This window comes from Rhinoderma darwinii, chromosome 5 (genome assembly GCF_050947455.1).
Source record: "Rhinoderma darwinii isolate aRhiDar2 chromosome 5, aRhiDar2.hap1, whole genome shotgun sequence".
Classification (NCBI taxonomy): domain Eukaryota; kingdom Metazoa; phylum Chordata; class Amphibia; order Anura; family Rhinodermatidae; genus Rhinoderma; species Rhinoderma darwinii.
Window position 1 is genome coordinate 80,530,768 of NC_134691.1, and position 23,696 is coordinate 80,554,463.

The 23,696-nt window shown below is 42.1% G+C and overlaps 1 protein-coding gene across 2 annotated transcripts in view; it reads right to left on the reverse strand.

Annotated features, from left to right (window-relative positions):
• CHD7 (chromodomain helicase DNA binding protein 7) overlaps positions 1 to 23,696 on the reverse strand; it is a 128,670-nt gene that overhangs the window by 48,681 nt on the left and 56,293 nt on the right. For both annotated transcript variants that reach the window (XM_075826204.1, XM_075826203.1), the window contains exon 3: positions 20,388 to 20,797. In XM_075826204.1, the coding sequence (XP_075682319.1) occupies positions 20,388 to 20,797 (410 nt within the window). The remainder of the gene's footprint in view (positions 1 to 20,387; positions 20,798 to 23,696) is intronic.

Consider the following 23,696-nt stretch of genomic DNA (forward strand, 5'->3'; position numbering starts at 1 on the left):
GAGAGGAGCCCATAACAGAGCCTTCAATGCAGAGGAGGCCACTACAGCTTCATTTTTTGACTAGGGAGAAATAATATTTAAAAGAGAAATAAAAAATATTCCTTTACGTTCTATTGGCAAAAATCTTTTTTTTCTGTATGTGTGAACGTGAAAAATGCTGTAAAGGGAGATTCTGATTGTGTCCAGATAATAACCATATCTCATCCAGACATTATTATATGAGGTGTAATGTATTAGGCCCCATGCACACGGCCATCATTTTGATCCGCAAATTAAGGACTGAAATTTCGGATCAAAGTACAGACCCATTCATTTCTATTGCCCACGGGCACCTTCCCGTATATTCATATCTGGGCCGTATAAATGAAACACCAAAAATAGGACATGTCCTATTTTTTGATTTTACAGACCATGCTCCAATAACGTTATAATGGCAGCAAGGCCCGAAATGCAGGTGACTATCCGCAGCTGGCCGTGCCTTTACTGACTGCGATTACATGCACGGCCGTGTGCAGGGGGTCTTACTGGCTGATGTAGAATTCATTGTAGTGAGAGTTACATGAATGAAATACTACAAATATGCAACAATTGAGAGACACCGAATACCGACAGCCAGCACTATATCTAGACGCAAAGGGAACCAGGGGTTCCCCGTTGTAATAACTCCTTCATACTCTCAAATTAACTATCAGTATTATAATTCACAAACAACTCACATAGCAACAAAAATCCTGCTATCTGCTGATGAGACTCAAAAAGGCTGAACAGATCCTTCCATAGATGTCCTATTCAGCTTCCAGGATAGACATGAAAAATGGAAAATTAGAGAGCATTTCCTTCCCTCTGGAGGAGAGCTACATCTATATTTCAAAGCAGCGATGAGAATTCAAGGCTCTTATCTCCCAAGTGACTATTCTGCAACTCCTTATTACGATGATCAAATTTACAAATTCCCATAATCTGACTTTGGCCACATACAAACATGGCTGCAATGCAGTCTACAGGTGAGGGTTCAATATCTACTATCTTTAATATACCATGTTAGAGGGAAGAAGGATTTTGTCCGGAGTATATAGAGTGCATTTCTTGCCAAGACTTGTAGTGCGGGCTGCAGCAGCAGGGGACAAGCCTGAGAAATATACAACTTGTTGCTTGTTTTTTGAATAAAGCCTCTTTCATCCTTATCTGATTACATTCTGTGTGCTCCACTACTAGCACAATGGAAGACTATTCTGTTAGGACACAAGTTCAACCCCCTCCCCCCTTCTCCTTATTTGCAATGCAGAGCATCACAGATCCCAAGACCAGGTCGATCATATATTCTAGAAACCACTATGCAATCTATAGACCTGTGAATGAACAGAAGCATTAAGATGCTCTCACATACGTCACAAAAATTGCTTGTAAGTTTTCTTCAGCACATTATTAGAATGCTATTCTATAATAATATCTAGTATTAACGGCGAGACATCAGCAACCAGTGATCAGCAGTCCAATACTAAATAGCCCAGTTATTTCAAGCTTTATGTATGCCGCAATTCCCCCCCCAGCCCTGTCTGCATAGATTGCTTAGCCACACCCCTTTACTAAGCCCCACCCACTAAGCTGTTCACCAGCAGGAAATGGAACAGATCAGCAGGAATTTAACCCCCGTGTTATCTGCAGGATTTCTACAAGACTCTCAGGAAAATGCAGAAAATACTGCAGAATGACGCACAGTGATGGCAAGTTTATCCCTTGTTTACTTTTATCATTCATTTCTAGGTTTAGTGTTAGGCTCCATGCACACGACCATAGATTTTAGCTGTATTTACAGACCCATTCATTTCTAAGACCGACGTACACCTTCCTGTATATTCACGGGAAGGTGTCCGGGCCGTTGAAAGCTTGCAAAAAATAGGAAATGTCCTATTTTTGAAAAAACTAATTTTTTACGCACCGTGCGCCCATACTTTATAATGGTAGCACAGCCCGCAAATGCGTACGCCTGTCCACGGCAGGCCGTAGCCGTAATCACAGACCAGGCCTTACTGCAAGGGTGCCTGTACAACATGTGGCCGAGCTGCGACAGTCACTGCGCGGGCGAGAGCCACGCGACAAATCCACGTCTTTACCGTGGATTGCCATGGTGTGGCGATGCATTTTTTGCTCACTCGCATCGTATGAGGGCAACCCACGGCCCCCTTACACACGGAATGGAAATTCTGCAGAATTTCAGTCCAGAATTTACGCAGCGTATTACAGTAGGTGCAAAGTCGATGAGATCTGAGCAAATCTTGTCCACACGGTTTGGATAAAAAAACCAAAAAAAAAAACCACGAAGAACTGTGGAAATGGACGTGTAGTACGGATTCTCAATCTGCAAAATTTTTATTTATTTTGCGTAAAGGCTGCAGAATGTCCACGCTGAACTTTCCGCAACATTTCCGTCCTGTGTGCAGGGGGCCTTAGAAGTCTCCCTCTCCTCACTGAAATAACTTTTCAATTACCGTAAGTTAAGTAGCAAGATGTCCTATAAACTAGAACAAAGCAAGGTTTTCACACGCGTCTCCAAAGTATTCCAGTTGTATTCCATATTTATACAAGAGAACGTCATTGGGGAACTTTCTTCACTTAATTGTAGAAGAGAACTAGGACACATGAACTTGGAGAGCGTTCACCTAGAAGTTAGTGCTCCTGTTTTTGAGGAGAAGCCAAAAATAATATATATGTATCCCCTACTTTTAAAGTAGTGTTTTAAAGTTTACATTAGATTTATGTACAACAGCCTGAATCTGCCACGTGGGTCTTTACAAGAGAAAAGTAGGGGGTGAGGGGCCCTGGCGATAAAGACAGCTCTATGGACCGGCAGCCGGCTAGGTCCTGAGTGCATGGCCCTATCTGACATGTCTGCATATGTATTCCGTTCCTCTCAGGTGATGACATCAGCGGCTCTGTCATCATCTGTTCATTTAGAACAAGCCTGTGGTTTCTGTCTGTTTTTATGAGCGTGACGCACTGGGTTTGACCCATTTACACACTTTTCCTTTGGGAAATACCTCTTTGCCTCCCGCTTATGTAATAACGGCTGGTATTGGCACAAGCTTTGTGACCTCTTAGGGAAAAATAAAGAAATTTAAGAAATTTGTCCTTAGAAAGTGATAAAACATTTCAGCTTAAAAGCAGTGGAAAACAGAAAATAGGTTCACATCAAGATTTTTAACAATCTCTATAAAAAGCCATATTCATATACATAGACGTACTGCATGTATAAGTAACACCAGCTTCATTACAGACAAGTGGCATTCCCTATTCCCCTGTATTATAGCTTCACATGTGATGGTAAGATATATGCCAATGCTGGGCAAATGCCAGGAAGCCATAAACCCCCTGTCATCATTTTTTACTGATGCCTCTATGGAAGTACCATTTACCTGGATATGTAAAAAGCCAACAGGAATTGGTCCGTCCCTGATATAAGTAAATGTATAAAGAACAAAACAAAAAAACCACAACAGCATGGTGGTAATACATATGGTGTACAGCGCTGCATAATTTGTTGGGGCTATATAATATAAAATATAGCATATCCACAGGCTTGTCTTTAAACCAAAGCACCACCGGTCATAAGTTTAAAGGGGTAGTCCAGTTTAGAAAACCCATTTCCATGTACCCTAAAAGAGCTAGAAGGAATCCATCATTAGTTATAATGCTGTGGAATAGCGTCCTAAACAGGCCTCTCAAAGAAATTTAGAATTTTGTCTAAAAAGGAAGTTCTAATACAGCTTAGGGTTGCACGATGCATCGAAATTTTGATACGGTTTCGAGGCCGTGCACCCTCAAACGGTTCAATACTGTGTATTCATGTATTTCGCTACTAAGATGTGTGGCCGCACAGCTTAGTATAGTAACACATGAATGTTGTTAGAGTGGGCTGCGGCTGTGTGATACATGTGTGATACAGCCATTGCCCCGCTCCCGAGTCCTGACAAGTGCGTGCGCGGTCAGCATGATGTGATGCGGCCAGCACTGCACTAATGATTGCCGGCACTGAATACAGAACATGGGGATGTTTTGCAGTGCGCCCACTGTGTTCTCTGTCTTTAGTGCCTGCGCTGGCCGTATCACCTTATGTTGACCGTGCACGAACACACTTATTGTCAGGAGCGGTGCAATGGCTGTATTACACAGACGCAGCCCCCCCCCCCCCCCCCCGCGGAGATCAGAGAAATCTCTCATCTCCGTCGTTATTCCCCTAAATGCTGCGATCAAAGGGATAATGAGAAGCCCTTTGGATCGCATCACAGGAAATCCCTGTGACGCGATTGATGGACATACCATATATGGGCAGACAGCCCAGGGTCCATTGAAGGACCCCAGGGCTGTCTAACCGTATTTCCTGTTAGGGCATACTGAGGTATGTCCTAACAACTGCCCGTGTACTATCAGTACACAGGCTAATGTACTGTAATATAGATCAATGCCAGGACATTAAAGTTTAAAAATAAAAAGTAACAAAAAAATACAGTAATGTAAATAAAAAAATAAAACACATTTTTCTTAAAATAAACATTAAAATAAGTCTCAATACATAAAATATACACATATTCAGCATTGGCGCGACCGTAATAAATTTATATAGTGTCATTTATGAGGTTTACGCAGTTATAAAATAAAATCTGCTTTCTTTCACTTATTAATGTGAGGCACGAGGTATTATGAATTTTGAACCTCCATGTGCCTCACATTAATAGTAATTAACCCCATCATGTACCTCACACATTAACCCAATGTTGTCCATTATGACTGAGGAACATAATGGGGTTAATTACTATTAATGTGAGGCACATGGAGGTTCAAAATTCATAATACCTTGTGCCTCACATCAGAAAATGGAAGAACTTTTTTATTTTTATTGTTGCCAAAATTATTGTTTTGGTATCGAGTATCGCAATAGTACACCAAGTATCGGTGTCGACGTCCAAGCTCTGGTATCGTGACAACCCGAATATAGCTTGTACTGTATTATATCACTGGAGAAGAGTCCTGAGAGGAGTCCAGGTGTATAGGCCTCATCTGTGCACTGAGCATGTGCAGGATGACGTTGGCCTAATCTCAGGACTCTTCTCTGTTCATTTACAATCAGCGCATGCAGTATTAGAACGTTTTTTACAAAATACTAAAACTGACAGTTTTTAGAGGGGCCTGTTTAGTATGCTAAACCCCAGCAGTATAACCACATGCTGGTGGTTTGGGGCCCCAAAATCTAGTGACAGGTTCCCTTTGATAGAGGTGGGTCCTCTGTTCAGGATCCTCGCCTTTTGGCAAGAGCATCTTTCACTTGAGTACCTGTCCTGCAATACACAGAAAACCCACTGATTAGAATAGTATGTGTAATGCTTAAATATCCCCTGTGGTGGCGCTGCAGGAAAATTAAGCACTTACTTCCAGGTTTCCCCACTGATTGCAGCAGAGGAACACTTTGAAATCAACTTTTTGTTAAAGGACACTTCTAAAAAGTAGGAATTGTCCAAATCGGAGAACCCCTCTTAAGTACTTTACCCTTAAATACCGCCCTAGAAGAGGAATGGATATCTTGGACTTGGCTTGCTGGAAGTTCTAGTTCAGCAACATTGGAAGTAAGGTCCCTGAAATCTGTCCACATTGCTTACACACGAGTGTAAAAGAAGCCCAAAGCCTTTAATGCAGCCAATAAATGGATGAGAAGACAGACCGTATAAAAGTTCCCTACAAAAGGTTAAACTTGAAACAAAAATAAGTGCAAGGGAAGAAAAGCGTTAAGCTCCCTCTGAGAAAAGCATTACAGGATTCTTCCCAACTGTCCTGGTGTTTATAGTGCACATGGACAGAAGTCTCCCGTAGCATGAGGCTCCATTTCCAGCCTTTATTTCCGCTCTAACTGCCACAAATTATACAACACTACAGCTGAACGCTGGGCCCCTTTCCTTTCATCTGCACGCCAAGAGCAATCACATTACCCTGGTAACCAGCGTTCACGTGACCAGCACCTGCTCTTTTGGCTGGATGCCATTGACTCAAGCCATCTGCTTCCCTCAATCAGCTTTCAAACATTGGCAACACCTGCGCTGCCGCGTTTTGTGGTCCTCTTTTATTTATATATTTTTATTAGTATCCAAGTGAATCAGTGCAAAAGGGGAAGGAAAAAAAAACACAAAAAAAAACTAAAACAAGCAAACAAAATAAAGCTAGGAGAGAAAAAAAAATAAAAAATAAAACTCATTACCTCCCAGTATTAATTGTAAGGCCCACATAACCGGGTCAAAAGTAAAGCAGGCTTTTTTTTTTAGGGACCGGTATTTAAAAGGTTAAACATGCCGAGCCCCACCAGCCACCCCCTCCCTTGAGTAACTGGCGTAGAAGACCAGAGGCAACTTTCAGTCTTCTAGCTCCCTCTCAAACATACAAAGCAGTAAAGAGGAAATTCAAAGCATTCTCTATAAATATTCATGAACGGCGTTCTTAATTTTATAAAACAGTTCATCTGTAAACATGTAGAGGGGCAGAACACAAAACCCGCTTATATTATTTATCACACACACTATTGTGTACCAGGCCGTCACACACTAAAGAACTGCATAAATAGCAACTCCCTAATCTCGCTGCTCTGCACATCATTGTGGGTTGCCGCACTCAACTTGCCATTATCTCGAAAGTTTCCAAAACGGTTAGTCACGTCTGTAATCATCGAATTACTATTTTACCCCAACAGAATAGCAGAAGCCACATGCAGTAGCAACACCCCGTCCTAGCTACGTGGCGGATAGGCTTGAAAGAAGACCCCAGGTCCATCAGTCCAACCTATAATCAATCTTACCATATTAATCCAGAAGGCGGCAAAGGCCTCTATGAGGCAGCGGTCATCCCACAAGTACATAAGTGACGTTAAAGTAGGGTTGTCACGACACCAGAATTTGGACTTCGATACCGCTGCTTCGAGTAGTATTGCGATACTCGATAATAAAACGATACTTTGCCAACAATAAAAAAAAAACACAAAAATGTCCTTCCGTTTTCTGATGTGAGGCACATAACGTTATCAATTTTGAACCTCCATGTACCTCACAATAGTAATTAACCCCATCATGTACCTCACACATTAACCCAATGTTGCCCATTAGACTGAGCGAGGTACTTGATGGGATCACTTACTATAGTGATTTTAATGGGCAACATTGGGTTAATCTGAGGGAAATGATGGGGTTAATTACTATTAGGGCTTAGTCACATGGCTGTTTGGTCCGTGATTTATGGATCGTATGTCGCCTGCATTTCCCGGACCGAACACCGTTTAAGAAGCCGGGCTCCTAGCATCCGTTATCTATGATGATAGGAGTCCCTGCCTCCCCCACGGGAAAACGGTCCTGTACTGTAATCCTAGGCAGGGACTCCCAGCATCATAGATAACGGATGCTAGGAGCCCGGCTTCTTAAACGGTGTTCGGTCCGGGAAATGCAGGCGACATACGATCCATAAATCACGGACCAAACAGCCATGTGAACAAGCCCTAATAGTAATTAACCCCATCATTTCCCTCAGATTAACCCAATGTTGCCCATTAAAATCATTATAGTAAGTGATCCCATCAAGTACCTCACTCACAGTCATAATGGACAACATTGGGTTAATGTGTGAGGTACATGATGGGGTTAATTACTATTAATGTGAGGCACATGGAGGTTCAAAATTGATAACACCTCGTGCCTCACATTAATAAGTGACTTCATCATTTCGCTCACATAATGACAACATTGGGGTTAATGTGGGTCATATTACCCCAATGTTCCTCAATGCCGGCTGCATAAAATACTAGTGCCTACTCTAGTGCCTTTATTTTAAACTTTTGCTCTGCTCTAAGTAATACCTGTCTGGGGCTGGTCTGTCACTACACTGCAGCGCGGTCCTGATTCCACACTAGTGGCGCGAGTGACACAGGCACGTCATCAGGAACCCACTGCCTGTGCCGCTCGCAACATTCCCCCCCCCCCTTCTCACATACTCAGATCATCATTGGTGGCAGTAGAGAAAGGTGGGAGGAGCGTTCCTCCCTCCTACTGTGACGCGGCCGGCACTAGTGACGAGCGGTGCGGGTACTGCGCGCGCCATGTTCTCTTCATTCATTTCAAGACTAAGCTGTGCGGCAGCACAGCTCAGTATCGAAACACAAATTGGCAGTATCGAACTGTTTGCCCCGCTCAGCATCGAAATGGTATGGAGATTTCTATGCATCGTGCATCCCTACATTAAAGAGGACCGGTCAGCTCCCCTAACATGTCGTTTACAGTAAATACTTGTATTCCCCATAAATAAAATATTCTGGAGCAACTTCTCTTAGAACTCTGCATTGTACAGCTCCTCTGTTATTCCTCCTACAAATTTATGAATAAATTGTAGGGACGTGCCCTTTTGACAAGGGGAGTTGTAACACTTGCTTATGAACTTATACGAGTTCTAAGAAAAGATGCTCAAGAATCTTAATTTTATGGGAGATACAAGTATTTACTAAAAAGGACACATCAGGAGAGCTAGAGGACTTCTTTAAAAAAGGACCCAAAAAAAGTAAATTTTCTGTCATACCTGGATTGCTACCTTCCTTATGATTCCAAGGCCGATTTATTGATCCTTCTACATGCTTATGGTGCTGGATAAGGGGCAGCAATCCAGGTATGACAACAAATTTACCTTTTTTGGGGACATGACAGGTACTCTTTAAATGGACACTAACTTTCCAAAGAACTTTTGTTAATCGAATAGTATATCTGATATAGATCAGTTTTGTCATTTACATAAAGTTAAAATCTAATATTTTATCCATGCAAATTCTGTGTAACGTTACGGCTATTAGGTGTCTCTTCCTAGCATATGATGTCGTCCCCGTCCCCCCCACCGTTGTCAAGCAAAATCCATCCTTAGTTACAGAGCAGAATTGTCAGACTGCAGAAAGTAGTGGTGTGTCTTCACAGTCTGCCTATTGAGGTAATTGGAGAGGGGAGGGAGAGCAGGAGGTGGGAGCCGAAAGAGAAATATACATGCTGAATATGCAAGTCTATGTAGAGGGGAAGGCCGAGCAGGAACAAAGTGAAAGACACAGACAGACTGGTATGCGTTAGGGCCCTTTTACACTGGTCGATAATCGGCCGGTGCAGCGAGCCCCGATCAACGAGACATTGTTGATCGGCGCTTGTTTACTCCGGTCACACGGAGCTATGGATTGGGAGGAGTGGTCGTTACTACGATCGCTCGGCTACATACATTATCATGTCGGCAGCGCATCTCCCTGTTTACACAGGGAGATGTGTTGCCAACAACGATATTTTACTTTTTTTAAATGATACGACCAGACGACGATCGTGCATTTGCTCATTCATCTGCTGATCGCAGCCCTGTATTCACAGGGCAATTATGGGAACACTCGCCTGCCCGATAATCGCCCAGTGTAAAACCCACTTTACTGTATCACATCAGTGCTGGATTCTCAGCTACACTGCTCATTACTGCAGTATAATCTCCTCCTTGATGCTGCAGCTACTATATATACACTTGATAAATAGAAGAGGAGAATCTGCTCTCCTATCTCTATGTGTGCTGTGTATAGAAGACATGATAGCTGTTAGGCTCCGCCCACTAGCTCAGAGAAAACGGAGAATTAGATATAGAGCCTGCAGTGGAGAAAACTGCTAAATAATGCCATAAAAAAGTCATATAATGGCCAGAAATAGTGTTATATAGCACCAATATAGGACATGCAGTGAGTTTCACGCAACGGACACATGCTGCGTGAAAAACAACGCATGTGTGAATGGCCCCATTGAAATGCATAAGTACATGTGCTGTGAGTGATTTCAACGCACAGCACATGGACGAGGAACACGATCGTCTGAATGAGCCCTTGTGTGTAAATAGAGAGAGAGAAATCTATCACAGCAGGAGGCAGAGGAGACAGGCTGAACCTAAACCACATAGGATACACGGAGACTCTGCAATGTGAGGACAGATGTTCTGTCACTGATCCATTTGCTGCACTTCGATAGGATTCAGAGCAGAGTAAGTGCAGTGTGATGAGACTCCGTCCCCACTGCAAAGCCAGAAGAATCATGGGAAATCTAGGCTACATTAGGGGAACAACATTAGAAAGGAAGAAGGAACCAAGATGGCAGACACCCCATAAATGGCACAATAACTAGAACCGGTATACACAAGGCATACACAAGAGCCTCTACAGTATTATTTAAAGAGGCTCTGTCACCAGATTTTGCAACCCCTATCTGCTATTGTAGCAGATCGGCGCTGCAATGTAGATTACAGTAACGTTTTTAGTTTTAAAAAACTAGCATTTTTGGCCAAGCAAATGAGGCTTGCAAAAGTCCAACTGGGCGTGTTTAAAGTAAAAGTCCAACTGGGCGTGTATTATGTGCGTACATCGGGGCGTTTTTACTACTTTTACTAGCTGGGCGTTCTGACGAGAAGTATCATCCACTTCTCTTCACAACGCCCAGCTTCTGGCAGTGCAGATCTGTGACGTCACTCACTTCCTGCCCCAGGTCCTGCATCGTGTCGGACGAGCGAGGACACATCGGCACCAGAGGCTACAGTTGATTCTGCAGCAGCATCGGCGTTTGCAGGTAAGTCGATGTAGCTACTTACCTGCAAACGCTGATGCAGAATCAACTGTAGCCTCTGGTGCCGATGTGTCCTCGCTCGTCCGACACGATGCAGGACCTGGGGCAGGAAGTGAGTGACGTCACAGATCTGCACTGCCAGAAGCTGGGCGTTGTGAAGAGAAGTGGATGATACTTCTATACACAACGCCCAGCTAGTAAAAGTAGTAAACACGCCCAGATGTAACACACATAATACACGCCCAGTTGGACTTTTACTTTTAAACACACCCAGTTGTACTTTTGCAAGCCTCATTTGCATAAATACAAAAATGGTCATAACTTGGCCAAAAATGACTGTAATCTACATTGCAGCGCCGATCTGCTGAAATAGAGTGTGTCATCGAGTCGCCGATAGCCAGCAAGGGAACTAGTAGTTCCCTTGCCAATCCTCAGGTCACAGATTCATTTTTAATGGTTGTTACATGTATTGACAGCCGTTAAAAACAGATCCATTGTCTTCTATGGGGGCCATCAGGCCGTGAAAATGGCCAAAAATAGGACATTTAACAGCTATTATTCACGGGCCGTTGAAAAAAAGGCAGCGTGAATACACCCATAGAACATCATTGTTCAGATAACTGCAGTTTTTCACTGTCGTGTGAATAAGGCCTAATTGTGAGCTATAGAGTATAAAGAGACCGTAAAGTAAACTGCTAGCGGTTAAAGAATGTACCAGTGGGCCAATTTACTTACCGGGCCCCTGTACAGCTGCATAGATTTCACAAATGGTATGTCTGCCCCTGGGTTCAACAAGGTTAAAAAAAATTCCACTACTGAATCAAGCAACCACATATATAATAACACAACATATTGCCTAAAATCAAAGATTTCACATATCTATTGAATTCTCAGATATTGGACTTTAAGGTTAACGTCTACATTAAATAATTATTTGTTTTACCTAAATAAGTCAACATTTTGTGCAGCGGATTTTCTTAATAGATCTTTATCTTAGTTGCAGCTCCAAATCCCCTGCATAAACATAGAATTAAAGGCTATGTACACCCTTGAAAGGATTTTTTTTATATACAGAAAAACTGTGTTTTTAAGAAACTTAAATTTACTTTTATGAAGAAAAAAAACAAAACTTTTTCACTGTACAGCTTCTATGCATCCTATGTACATAGAAGCTGCATTGCTCTGTCTCATCCGATTCCGTCAGCCCAGCTCAGTGACACACAGGACCCAGCTAATATCGATAACATTAAGTTATAAAGTGAGATGTGATAGTTTTCAGCTGGGTCCTGTGTGTCAGAGGACCTGATATAAGCTGAGCCGTCAGTTCAGCTGAGCTGACTGAATCGGCTGAGACAGAACGATGCAGTTTCTATGTATATAGGATACATAGAAGCGGTATTGTAAAAAGAAAATGTCAATTTAAAAAATGTAATTTAAAAAACATTAATTTAAAATTCCTTTGAAATGGCCTTTAAAATTATAAAATCCTAACTGCTTGAAGCTACCACTAGAGGCAGTTTATAAGCTTACTACATACTATTTATACAGTGAGCTCAATAATAATAATAATAATAATAATAATAATAATAAAACCATATGCAGTAAACTCCTAACAGTCACCTAGGGGCGGCTGCAGGCCAAATTGTATCATTTAATTTTATTTAATCGATGGATTTGGAGCTCTGTATCAGAAAAACACCCCTCAACCAATAGAAAGATATACTAAAAAACTTTGGTTTAATAAAATAAAAAAAAAAAAAAATAAAAAAAAATCGGTAGGCATACACTTTAACCCCTTCCCAACATAACAAATACTGAGCAGGCTCACAGGCTGAGTCTGTTCTGTATGTTGCGTGTGTCAGCTGTTTATTACAGCTGACACCATGCTTTAACGTCTGGAATCTGAGAGAAATGTAATTTCGGCCTTTTAACCACTTAGATGCCGTGGTCAATAGCGACAGCAGCATTTAACTCATTAAACAGAAGGCCCCCTCTGCCACCCCATCGGCACAACGTGATTGCGCGGTGCCAATGGTTGTCAGGACAGTTTAGGGGCCTAATGAAGGCCCCCCAGGTCTGCCATATTTGTCCTCCTATAAAGCCCTGCCAGAAGTATTGCAGTGTATTGTACCAGTGACCTAAAGATAGCTTGTTCAAAACCCCTAGTGGTTCTTAAAAATAAATAAATGAAAAGTTAAAGAAAATACAAAACATTTTTAAATAAATTTAAAAAAAAAATAAGTTTAAAAAAAGCCAAACCCCCCCCCCCCCCTAAATAACGTAAACAATGATAAAACATAATTGGTATCTCTATGCTGTAAAACACAGAGCTATTAACATACAGCGTTTTTATCAAACACGGTTAACGACGTATTAAATAAAATATATAAATCCTGCCACAATTGCCGTTTTCTGGTCACATTACCTTCCACAAAAAAAAAAAAAAAGAATAAAAACTGATCAAAAAGTCCCATGTATCCGAAAATGGAAGAAATACAAAACTACAGCTCGCCAGCAAAAAATACTAGCCCTCACACATCGATGGAAAAATAAAAATGTTATGGGTCTCAGAACATGGTGACACCAAAATATATATCTCTATCACTCGCTCTCCCTATACCCATCTCCCCCTCTCCCTCTACCCATCTCTCCCTCTCCCTATACCCATCTCTCCCTCTACAGTGGATATAAAAAAATAACGTGGTTGCATAAATATGCACACCCTTAAAACAAATACTTTGTTGAATTACCCCTAGACTTTTGCCCAAAAAGACTGAATGCGGTCATAAAGCCAATCAGCATGGCACATCTTGACTTGGCAATTGTTGCTCACTCTTCCTTTCAAAAGCGCTCCAAATCTGTCAGATTGCGAGGATATCTCCTGTATACAGCCCTCTTCAGGTCACCCCACAGATCTTCAATGGGATTCAGGTCTGGGTTCTGGCTTGACCATTCCAAAACTTTGATCTTCTTCTGGTGAAGCCATTTTTTTGTTGATTTGGAGGTATGCTTTGGGTCGTTGTCATTCTGAAAGGTGAAATTCATCTTCAGCTTTTTGGCAGAGGCCTGCAGGTTTTGTGACAATATTGCCGGATATTTGGAACTGTTCATAATTCCCTCCACCTTGACTAAAGCCCCAGATCCAGCTGCAGAAAAACAGCCCTAAAGCATAATGCTGCCTCCACCATGCTTCACTGTGGGTATGGTGTTCTTTTGGTGATGTGCAGTATTGGCTTTGCGCCAAACATACTTTTTGGAATTATGGCCAAAAAGTTCAACCTTGGCCTCATCAGACCATAACACCACATGCTTTTGGCAGACTTGATGTAGGTCTTTGCAAAACATAGCCGGATTTGGATGTTTTTCTTTGTTAGAAAAGGCTTCAGTCTTGCCACCCTATCCTACAGCCCAGACAAATGAAGAATACGGGAGATTGTTGTCACATGCACTACACAACCAGTACCTGCCGGAAAGTCCCGCAGCTCCTTTAATGTTGCTGTAGGCCTCTTGGTAGCACCCCGGACCAATTTTCGTCTGGTCTTTTCATCAAGTTTTGAGGGACGTCCAGTTCTTGGTAATGGCACTGCTGTGCCAAATGTAATCCACTTCTTGATGACCGTCTTCAATGTGTTCCATGGTATATCTAATGCCTTGGAAATTCTTTGGTACCCTTCTCCTGACTGATGCCTTTCAACAATCAGATCCCTTTTATGTGTTGTAAGATCTTTACGGACCATGGCTTTTGCTGTCACATGCAACAAAGAAAATGTCAGGATAATCCTAATAGGACAGCTGAACTTTATATGGGGTTACTCAGAATCACTTTAAATAATGGGAGCGGTGTACGGACTACTATTTAACATGAGTGTAAATATGATTGGCTAATTCTAAAACACAAACCACATCCCCAATCATAAGAGGGCGTTCACACTTCTGCAACCACATTATTGTAGTTTTGTTATTTTTCCCCCCTAAATGATTTCAGTTTGTTTTTCAATGGAATTGTACAGATTATAGGTCACATTAAAGGTGGAAAAAGTTCTGAAATGACTAATCTTGTACGGATTTTTTAATATGACAAACACCTGGCATTTTAACAGGGCTGTGTAGGCATTTTATATTTACTCTGTGGATGTGTGTGTGTATATATATATATATATATATATATATATATATATATATATATATATATCTCTCAATTTGTTAGCCCCGGAATTGTATTGATCTCCATGCACATTAAAAACTACATCTTGTCTCGCAAAAACAAACAAACAAAAAAAAGCCCTTCTATGGCTATGTTGACAGAAAAATAAAGAGGTTATGATTTTTGGAAGGCAGGAAGGAAAAAGTTAAAAAATATAAAAATATATGGCTCAGGCAGGAAGGGGTTAAGGCCTGAGCTACTTAAATACATGGACCGGATCCCAAGGTATGCAATATTACAAAATGTGTGCGATTTAATGGGGACACGATTCTATGGCATGCTTATGGGAAGGGGAAGAAGTCATGTCACTCAAATCCCATACTTTTAGGCCCAAATCAATATTCAGTATTTGCACAGGTATAGAAACCTCATGCATACATATTCATGACAGACGCTTTAATATGAAAGTGAATAAAAAGAATCAGAATTGGGAGATTCCCCACTGTAGAAACAATAAATATTTATTTGGACCGCAAATCTGGTGTAAATAACGGAGCAGGTGAACGTTAAGGCTATGTTCACACGGGGTATTTTGCCGAGTTTTTTGACGCGGAAACCGCGTCGCAAAACTCGGCAGAAACGGCCCGAGAACGCCTCCCATTGATTTCAATGGGAGGCGTCGGCGTCTTTTTCCCGCGAGCAGTAAAACTGCCTCGCGGGAAAAAGAAGCGACATGCCCTATCTTCGGGCGCTTCCGCCTCCGACCTCCCATTGACTTCAATGGGAGGCAGGAGAAAGCGTATTTCTCGCTGTTTTATGCCCGCGGCGCTCAATGGCCGCGGGCGAAAAACGGCGCGATAATTGCCGCGAAAATCGGCGTGCAGGGAGAGGAATATCTGCCTCAAAGTTCCAAACGGAATTTTGAGGCAGATATTCCTCCCCCAAAATACTCCGTGTGAACATAGCCTAAAGCTGGCATCCCCAAAAACGTTTAAATGTCAATCCACACGTGTATATACACTACACCGCTCAAACATTATCTGGATCGGAGGCACTGTTACGCCCGTATTCACATGGGAAGACTCCACTAGGTTTGTCGCTTCAGAGTAGATGCAGCAGGTGAAACAAGTGTGAGAAACCTCCGCAAGGTGTTCTGAGGCCAGTGGTACGCCCCTCCAAATATGCCAGGCAGGGAGATGTATTTAAAAGGTTTTTATTTTTTTATATATATTTTTTTTTTTAGGTTGTCCAGGTTGGGGGCTGTATTTTATACTGATGACAGGACATCAGTATATGATCAGTAGGGGTCAGACACCAAGGCCCCGCACCAATCAGCTGCTCCGGTTGCCTCCTCAGTGCGGGGTCCGAGTATCTGACCCGAGTATTCTGTGGATAGCTCATCAGTATAAAACCAGCCCCCAACCTGGACAACGCCTTTAACCTATTCTAGGCCAATAAAGTGCGATATTGTAGTATGGAGAAACCCAGGCTTGGGCTGCTACTTTGTGCGCTATTGCTCACACTCGTTTCACCTGCTACATTTACTCTGAAAGGACGAATAGAGCCTTCCCATGTGAATTCAGGCGCAACAGTGCCTCAGACCCAGATAACGTCTGAGCGGTGAAGGATATATACACATGCAGATTCCCACAGTACAACCAGCATTGTCAAACGGTCAGATTACAAGACGCTTTTACTATCATTTGTATTTGTTTTTTTTACATTTACTAATCCCTACAGCCATATTGTTGGCCTTGCCAGATTTAAATGAAAATCATGGAGTTCTTACCTCAATGAGGGATGACTGATGTGTTACATAAGTCATTCCCAAACTGATCAGATAAGACATCCAGAGTAATGAAGTGAGGTGAAGAAACCCTAATGACATTGCTCTATGGAACAGCTCCAACCATTATCAAGTGAGAAGCCGCCACAGTACTAATGTCAGCCTCCCAAAATCACAATATAGAAAAATAGATTTATTTGGTAACCTAAAAAATATTTCGGTATACTTCCGTTAACTCAGAAATTAAACAATATTAAATTAAAAAGGTGACACTATTTAACAAAAAAAAAAGAAAAATGTCTGATACAAGTGGCTACTGCTGATCTGAGACAGACATCAAGATTTATGTTTTGGAGAGTCAGAGATCGCTGCACTAAAATCTGACATTTCAGCAGTTTTCCTCAATGCATTTTGTCCACACTGCAATACAGCACGTAGCAATGGCCTTGTGATAGTAAAAATAATGTCAATGTTCAAAGACTTTTATTATTATTTTTTTTAAAGTGTTGATCCTGGCCTATTTTAAAGGTCCTGCTCCATCCCTAAAACAGTGTCACTCTTGTCGGAGGGCTGTATTTGGTATTGCATCTCAGTCTCATTCGCTTTAATGGGGATAAGCTGCAATACCATGCACAGCTTATGGACAAGTGCAGTTTATGGGGGAAAAGAAAAAACAAGAAAAAAAACAGGACCTTATTCTAGTCCTGGGCAACCCCTTTAGTACAGGAAGTAATCGCTTTCAAATCACCTTGTATTTGTTAATTAAAGGGTGACCTGTGAGAAGTTTTGGGGCTTTAAAACTGCTGACCGGTTGTTATAGGGGTGGGAGGGAATTTTAAAAATGTACCTTTTTTTTCTGATGTTTCATACCCCTGGAACGGCGGTCACTGCTCTGAGTGACTGCTCTAGCGACCAATCAGGGCCCCTCTAGAGCAGTCACTCAGAGCATAGGGGTGGGGCTAGTACCAGGCAGTGCAGGATAACTTGATCAAGCCCCGCCTCAGTGGTGCTTGCGATCGGCGTGCTGTGGGAATTAAATATTTTCTCGGCCATGCAACTTGCATGACCAAGAAAATATGTATGTTTAAAATGCCCTTCCCCCGCCCTATATCACCCTGTCAGCAGTTTGGAGACCTCAAAACTGCTGACAGGTTCCCTTTAAAGCATTGCTTTTACCTGAACTATTTGCAGGTGATGTGGTTTTGATATTCCAGACAATAGTTAAATATAGCAAGCTGACAGCAAAGACCTCCAAAGACCCCCAAGCCATCAGCTGTTATAGCTGGGGAGCTCTGGATGACAATACATTTCCCCAGCAGGGGCTGTTGGAGGGAAAATGTAGTATTAAATGGTGGCCATTCTGGCAAAGTGTGACAGAGGTGAGTGATAGATGCCATTTGCCGTGGCTCTCCTTTCTGACTAATGAAGGGGTCCCTAGAGGATTCAACCTCTTTAAAAAGGTGCAGTCATCAATATAATGGAAATTCAGGGTTTGCCAAACGTTATTTTAAATATACCAATAAAAAGATGAAACCTGTTAAAAGCGTACCAAGTATGGTCACGGGTGTAAAAAACGCTGCAGCATAGGTGAGATGGAGGATTTACATACAACTTATATAGGCCAAGGTGCTCCATAGAAATAGAGCACGGTTGTTCTACACACATCAGCTGCTTGCTGTCACCACTAGGGGGCTGATCTTAATGTGATTATTCAGGTCAATATGAGCGACACATGTTGGTGGCAACAGCTAGGTGTGTGTGTGTGTCTGTGTGTGTGTGTGTGTGTGTGTGTGTGTGTGTGTGTGTGTGTGTGTGTGTGTGTAACGCAAGCTGAAGTGCACAACACCCCTTCGGCTTTTTCCCCAACACAGCAATATATAGGAACTGCAACAAAGCCCACTTCAATTAAAGGGAGCCATGCTGTAAATTTCTACAGAAAGCTCTAGTAGGGAGCAGCATTGCATCAGAGAAAAGTAAAAGGGACTATGTAGGGGTCCCTGTGCTTAGCCCCCCATTGATCAGACAGTGATGGTACGTCCTATCAAACTTCAAACCTATCTTCGAATACCATTACATAAATCTAATAAAAGCCAATAATGGCTGCGAGGGGCTCTCTTAACCCAGGTAGAAGGCCCATGCATGTTAGGAGTTTAAATGTGGAGAGTTACCACAAATCACAGTCCAAATGTAAAAACACAAAGAAAAACCAAAAACTGATTTGGTAGCAAATTGTATTCTTTTTTTTAAATAAATGGATTGCTCTTTCAAGGGAAGAAAATTCAACATGGAGACACTTCTTAGTCAAAGGCTTTTCCACAAAACCTGAAAACTATAAAATTCTCAGAAAGCATTGTAAATTCTAACACTAATCTGACATATATTTTAATCCTAATGAAAACAGTGTTTCAGAGCCGATTTGGATTAGGTACTTCAGACTGTGCCTCCATCTGGAAATTATATACTTCCCAACACTATCCACAGCTTGAAAAACAGGTTCAGATGTTTAAAAACTATTCCGAGTAGTTGTAAAACATTGTTAAATCTGAACACACAAATTAGACTTTTACTGTATATCCTAATGCTGCACTGGCAACGACTATTCACACCGGAACATATGCTTATATGCCATTTACCACTACTGGCGTACAATATGTTGTATGTAAATAGGCATATCTAATGTTCTACATAAAGACAATAAGCATCTGGAATACTGAATCTTGACACTGAAGCTCTAGCCTCCAAGGAAAAACAAGTGACCACTTTGAGCACCAGTTTAAAATATATGAAGCTCATCTACATAATAAACTCCATATCTTTTTAAATACGCTGCATTACTCGTTTTGTCCTGATTTACTTTTATTATAGTCAAGAGCTGCATTCACAGTTCTGCTGGTTGCTATGGGAAACAGTCGACAGACGCACCAAACAGCTTACTTGAAATCCTATAACGCAGTGAGAACGTTTTTCAAGCAGATTACTATACAGTGTGTGGTGACGAAAATAAACAAACATTGTTTAGACATTGAGCCAGCATTAAGATACTGGGAGATTTCAGCTCTGAAGCCTGTAAAATTATGTTAACTATGAAATGGTGTTCAAAAGGTGAAAAGTTGCTTCTCAACCAACCAAAATAAGGACATATACAGGAGATCTGAGCACTTTCATATCAACTAAGACAATAGCACAGAAATACAGAACATAAGGTCCAGCCTGAAGCAACATTTCCTGCCGTCATAAGTGATTTGGAGTCAACTTAGTCGCAACTACATTGAACTATTACAGCGCACTTCCACTTTCTGATGTGCTGTACACAAGAAGTTTGCCTTGTGTTAATCATTAGGCTGGATTCACACGAGCATGTTCAGTCCGTAAAGGACGGAACGTATTTCGGCCGCAAGTCCCGGACCGAACACACTGCAGGGAGCCGGGCTCCTAGCATCATAGTTATGTACGACGCTAGGAGTCCCTGCCTCTCCGTGGAACTACTGTCCCGTACTCAAAACATGATTACAGTACGGGACAGTTGTCCCACAGTGAGGCAGGGACTCCTAGCATCGTACATAACTATGATGCTAGGAGCCCGGCTCCCTGCAGTGTGTTCGGTCCGGGTCTTGTGGCCGAAATACGTTCCGTCCTTTACGGACCGAATGTGCTCGTGTGAACCCAGCCTAAATGTAAACATTTCTGTAGATCTTTTGAGGGACACACTATTATATTTTTGTTATCAATAATATATGCAAAATTACTATCTTACCAATTCAGGAAATGGCAAGACCTGGTGGCATTTCCCCCTTGTAACAGAGCCTGGATTTGTGCTTACCTTGCCTTCTTGCTGCTCTTTGCTTTAGGTGTGGTTGACTTCACCTTTTTCTCTTTTGGCTCTTTGGGAGTTTTGGGCTGTTTAGGAGCCTTGGGTTCCTTCGGCTCTTTCTTTGCTTTGGGCTCTTTTGGCTCCTTGGGTTCTTTTTTAACCTTGGGCTTTTTCTTTTTCTTCCCATCTGGTGCTCCCTCAATTGAGAACTCTGGGTTCTCTCCCGGGAAACCTTCCTGACCAAAACCTTTGCTAGCATCCGCAGTAATGTGGTTGTTTTTTTTCTTCCTTTTCTTCTGCTGAGGCTGAGACTGCACTGATGGCAAAAAGTCTTCCGTGGTCAGTAAAGGAGCATTGGGGCCACCAATTCGAGTCATATCCGGCACAGAATTATCAAGAAAAGGTTCCGATGGGGAATGCTGAAACAAGAACAACACTGTTTGGTATGGGAGTAGTCAAATTATATCATCACATACAGTCAATTGTCCTTCAATGAAGGCCTGAAAAAAAATAACCAACTACTATGCAGCAGTACATGTAATATACAATACAATGGAACAACAGACGTCCATATACCCGTTCTACTACAGTGAATGTAGAACATTTTTCCAAGAGTCCAGATGGTGAAAGACAAATGATGCCCACTGGTTCGATAGCAATACAGAAAAATATTAAATAAATATGGGGGCTTTGTGCGTTGCAGTACAGGGTGCTTGATCAATTAGTCACTGTATGGGGAAAATGCAACATAAATGGATATTACCAGGATGTGGTTAGGCAACCGAGTGTTGAACAGAAAGGGGGAAATACATATCTACAACTTTACGCAGTTGAAAATTTTGGCGCACACCACATTTGCATTCAAATCTGCAACTTTTTACTTTTTCACCACTCTCTCCGAAAGTGGCGATAAAAGGGGGCAGGTCCTCCACTGGAACAACAGATCATAACGAACGCCAGAAGTTGCTGTAAGTTACGGGGCAAATCTACACCTGCTCATAGCAGCGTATATTTGCATTTGTCGCACGGACAGCCAAAGATGCGCCAACGAGGTGTGCACTTTGTATTTGGTGGATTTTCCACCAACGTACATTCACTTAAGACTGGAGTTTGCCACGCCATTCTTAATATATTTCCCCCAAGGTTCCTCTCCACAAGATGTACTCAGCACAACCAGAAGGTGGCAGCTCATTCTAAATCGGACCCACAATGCAAAAGTCCAACAGAGTCAGGCAAGTTGTATGAACTTGGTTGGAGACATTATTTTGACTGAAAATCATTAAGTCTATGAAAAGTACAGATTGTTAAACTTGAAAAATGGCTCATACCCCAACAGCAAAAACTTTTTAAAAATTGACTGGAGAGATTCGGTCCTTCATTGCAGTATCGCAACAGCTTGTAAACACAATAATGTCCCACCGAATCCCAGATGTAGCCAGATACACACATGCCAGGTCTGTAAAATCCATGCAATGAGCAGATACTATGAAGATTGGCAACTCCACATCCACTAATAGAGGTTTATTTAAAATCTGAAACACAAACCAGCGATAAGTGGGGGAGGGGCGGGGGAGGCTGAAGTTTAGCAATGTTTGGTAGACCAGCAACGTCTCACATCTTCTAGGGAAAGTGGTTTCTGTAAACATTTAACAAAGAACAGATGGTCCCTCCTAATCATGTAGAGAAAAAAAATACCCAACTAGATAGCTCCTTTAATGGAAACAAAAAAACACACCAATTTTTCTAGAAAACGGGCACCAATATAAAGGCTTCAACAGAGCTACCCATGTGTGGTCACTGGCAAACCGGAACACACCTAAAAACAGAGCGAAGGCGGTCAGTACAGCTGCTCATATCACGTCCATACAGCTGCATGGATGGGGGACGTATGTCACACAGACCTCCCCCTCCTCAAGCTGCAGAGATAGAAGTATATTCGGCTGGAGCAATTTATGTCCTTATTTTTGCCATAGTTACTAGATCCCATTAAGGCTACATGCACACGTTGCGGATTTCCTGCTCGAAATTCTGCATCAAAACCGCCGGTTATTCTGCACCTAAGGTTGGGTTCCCACAGTGCAGATTTGCTACAGATTTTGCATGCAGGTTTTTTTTTGCCAAAACCAGGATTGGAATCTAAACAGAAGAAATATATAAAGAAAGGCCTTATAGGTCAGGTCTGCTCTACTGGATCCAATTCTAGTTTTGGCTATAAAAAACAAACTAAAAACAATGCAGCAGATCTGCGCTGTGGGAATCCAAACTAAAAGTGCGGTGGTTTTTTTCTATGTTTCTTAGGTGCTGTTTTTACATTTTGATGTGGAAATAGGTGCTCTTTAAGGGCTTGTCCACACGTAATGGAATTGCTGCAGAAAATGTCTGCTGCATTTCCGTTAAAACTAGCAGATATTACGCTGCAGAAAAACAGCCCCATTTTCCTGCGTTTTTTTACTGCAGAAAATAGTGCGGATTTTGCTGCGTTTTTTTTCAATGCTGAGGGACGGTGACATCTCCTGGGAAAAACGCAGCAATTCAGTCCACTTCCCGCAGCAGGAATTGACACGCTGCAGTATGAAAAATACGCACCGCAGGTGATTTTCTGGTCGGAAATTTTACGCAGCGTGTGAATGAGATTTGTTAATTGTCACCCACGTTGCTGCTACTGTATTCTGCTGCTTATTTTCCATTCGCAATTCCAGATTTAAAATAAGCAGCAATTCTGTTACATGTGGACAAGCACTTATGCTGCGGATTTGATCCATTTTTGTTTAAACTAGTCAGATAAAATTCGCAAGCAGAAATGCAGAATGGACATGCTGCAAATTTTAAAACACAAACTGCAGGTCAATTCACGTGTTGAAAGGTTCTGCAAACTGTAGATGAGAGGTCTTAGAATCTCATTTACTTTGCTGTATTAGGCTGAGTTCAGACAAGCATGTTCGGTCCGTAAAGGACGGAACGTATTTCGGCCGCAAGTCCCGGACCGAACACAGTGCAGGGAGCCGGGCTCCTAGAATCATAGTTATGTACGATGCTAGGAGTCCCTGCCTCTCCGTGGAACTACTGTCCCGTACTGAAAACATGATTACAGTACGGGACAGTTGTCCTGCAGCGAGGCAGGGACTCCTAGCGTCGTACATAACTATGATGCTAGGAGCCCGGCTCCCTGCACTGTGTTCGGTCCGGGACTTGCGGCCGAAATACGTTCCGTCCTTTACGGACCGAACATGCTCGTGTGAATCCAGCCTTACACTGCGGGTTTGGTGAGCTTTTTTTAAAAAAAAAAAGCTAGTCCGATAATATTCACAGGCAGAAATA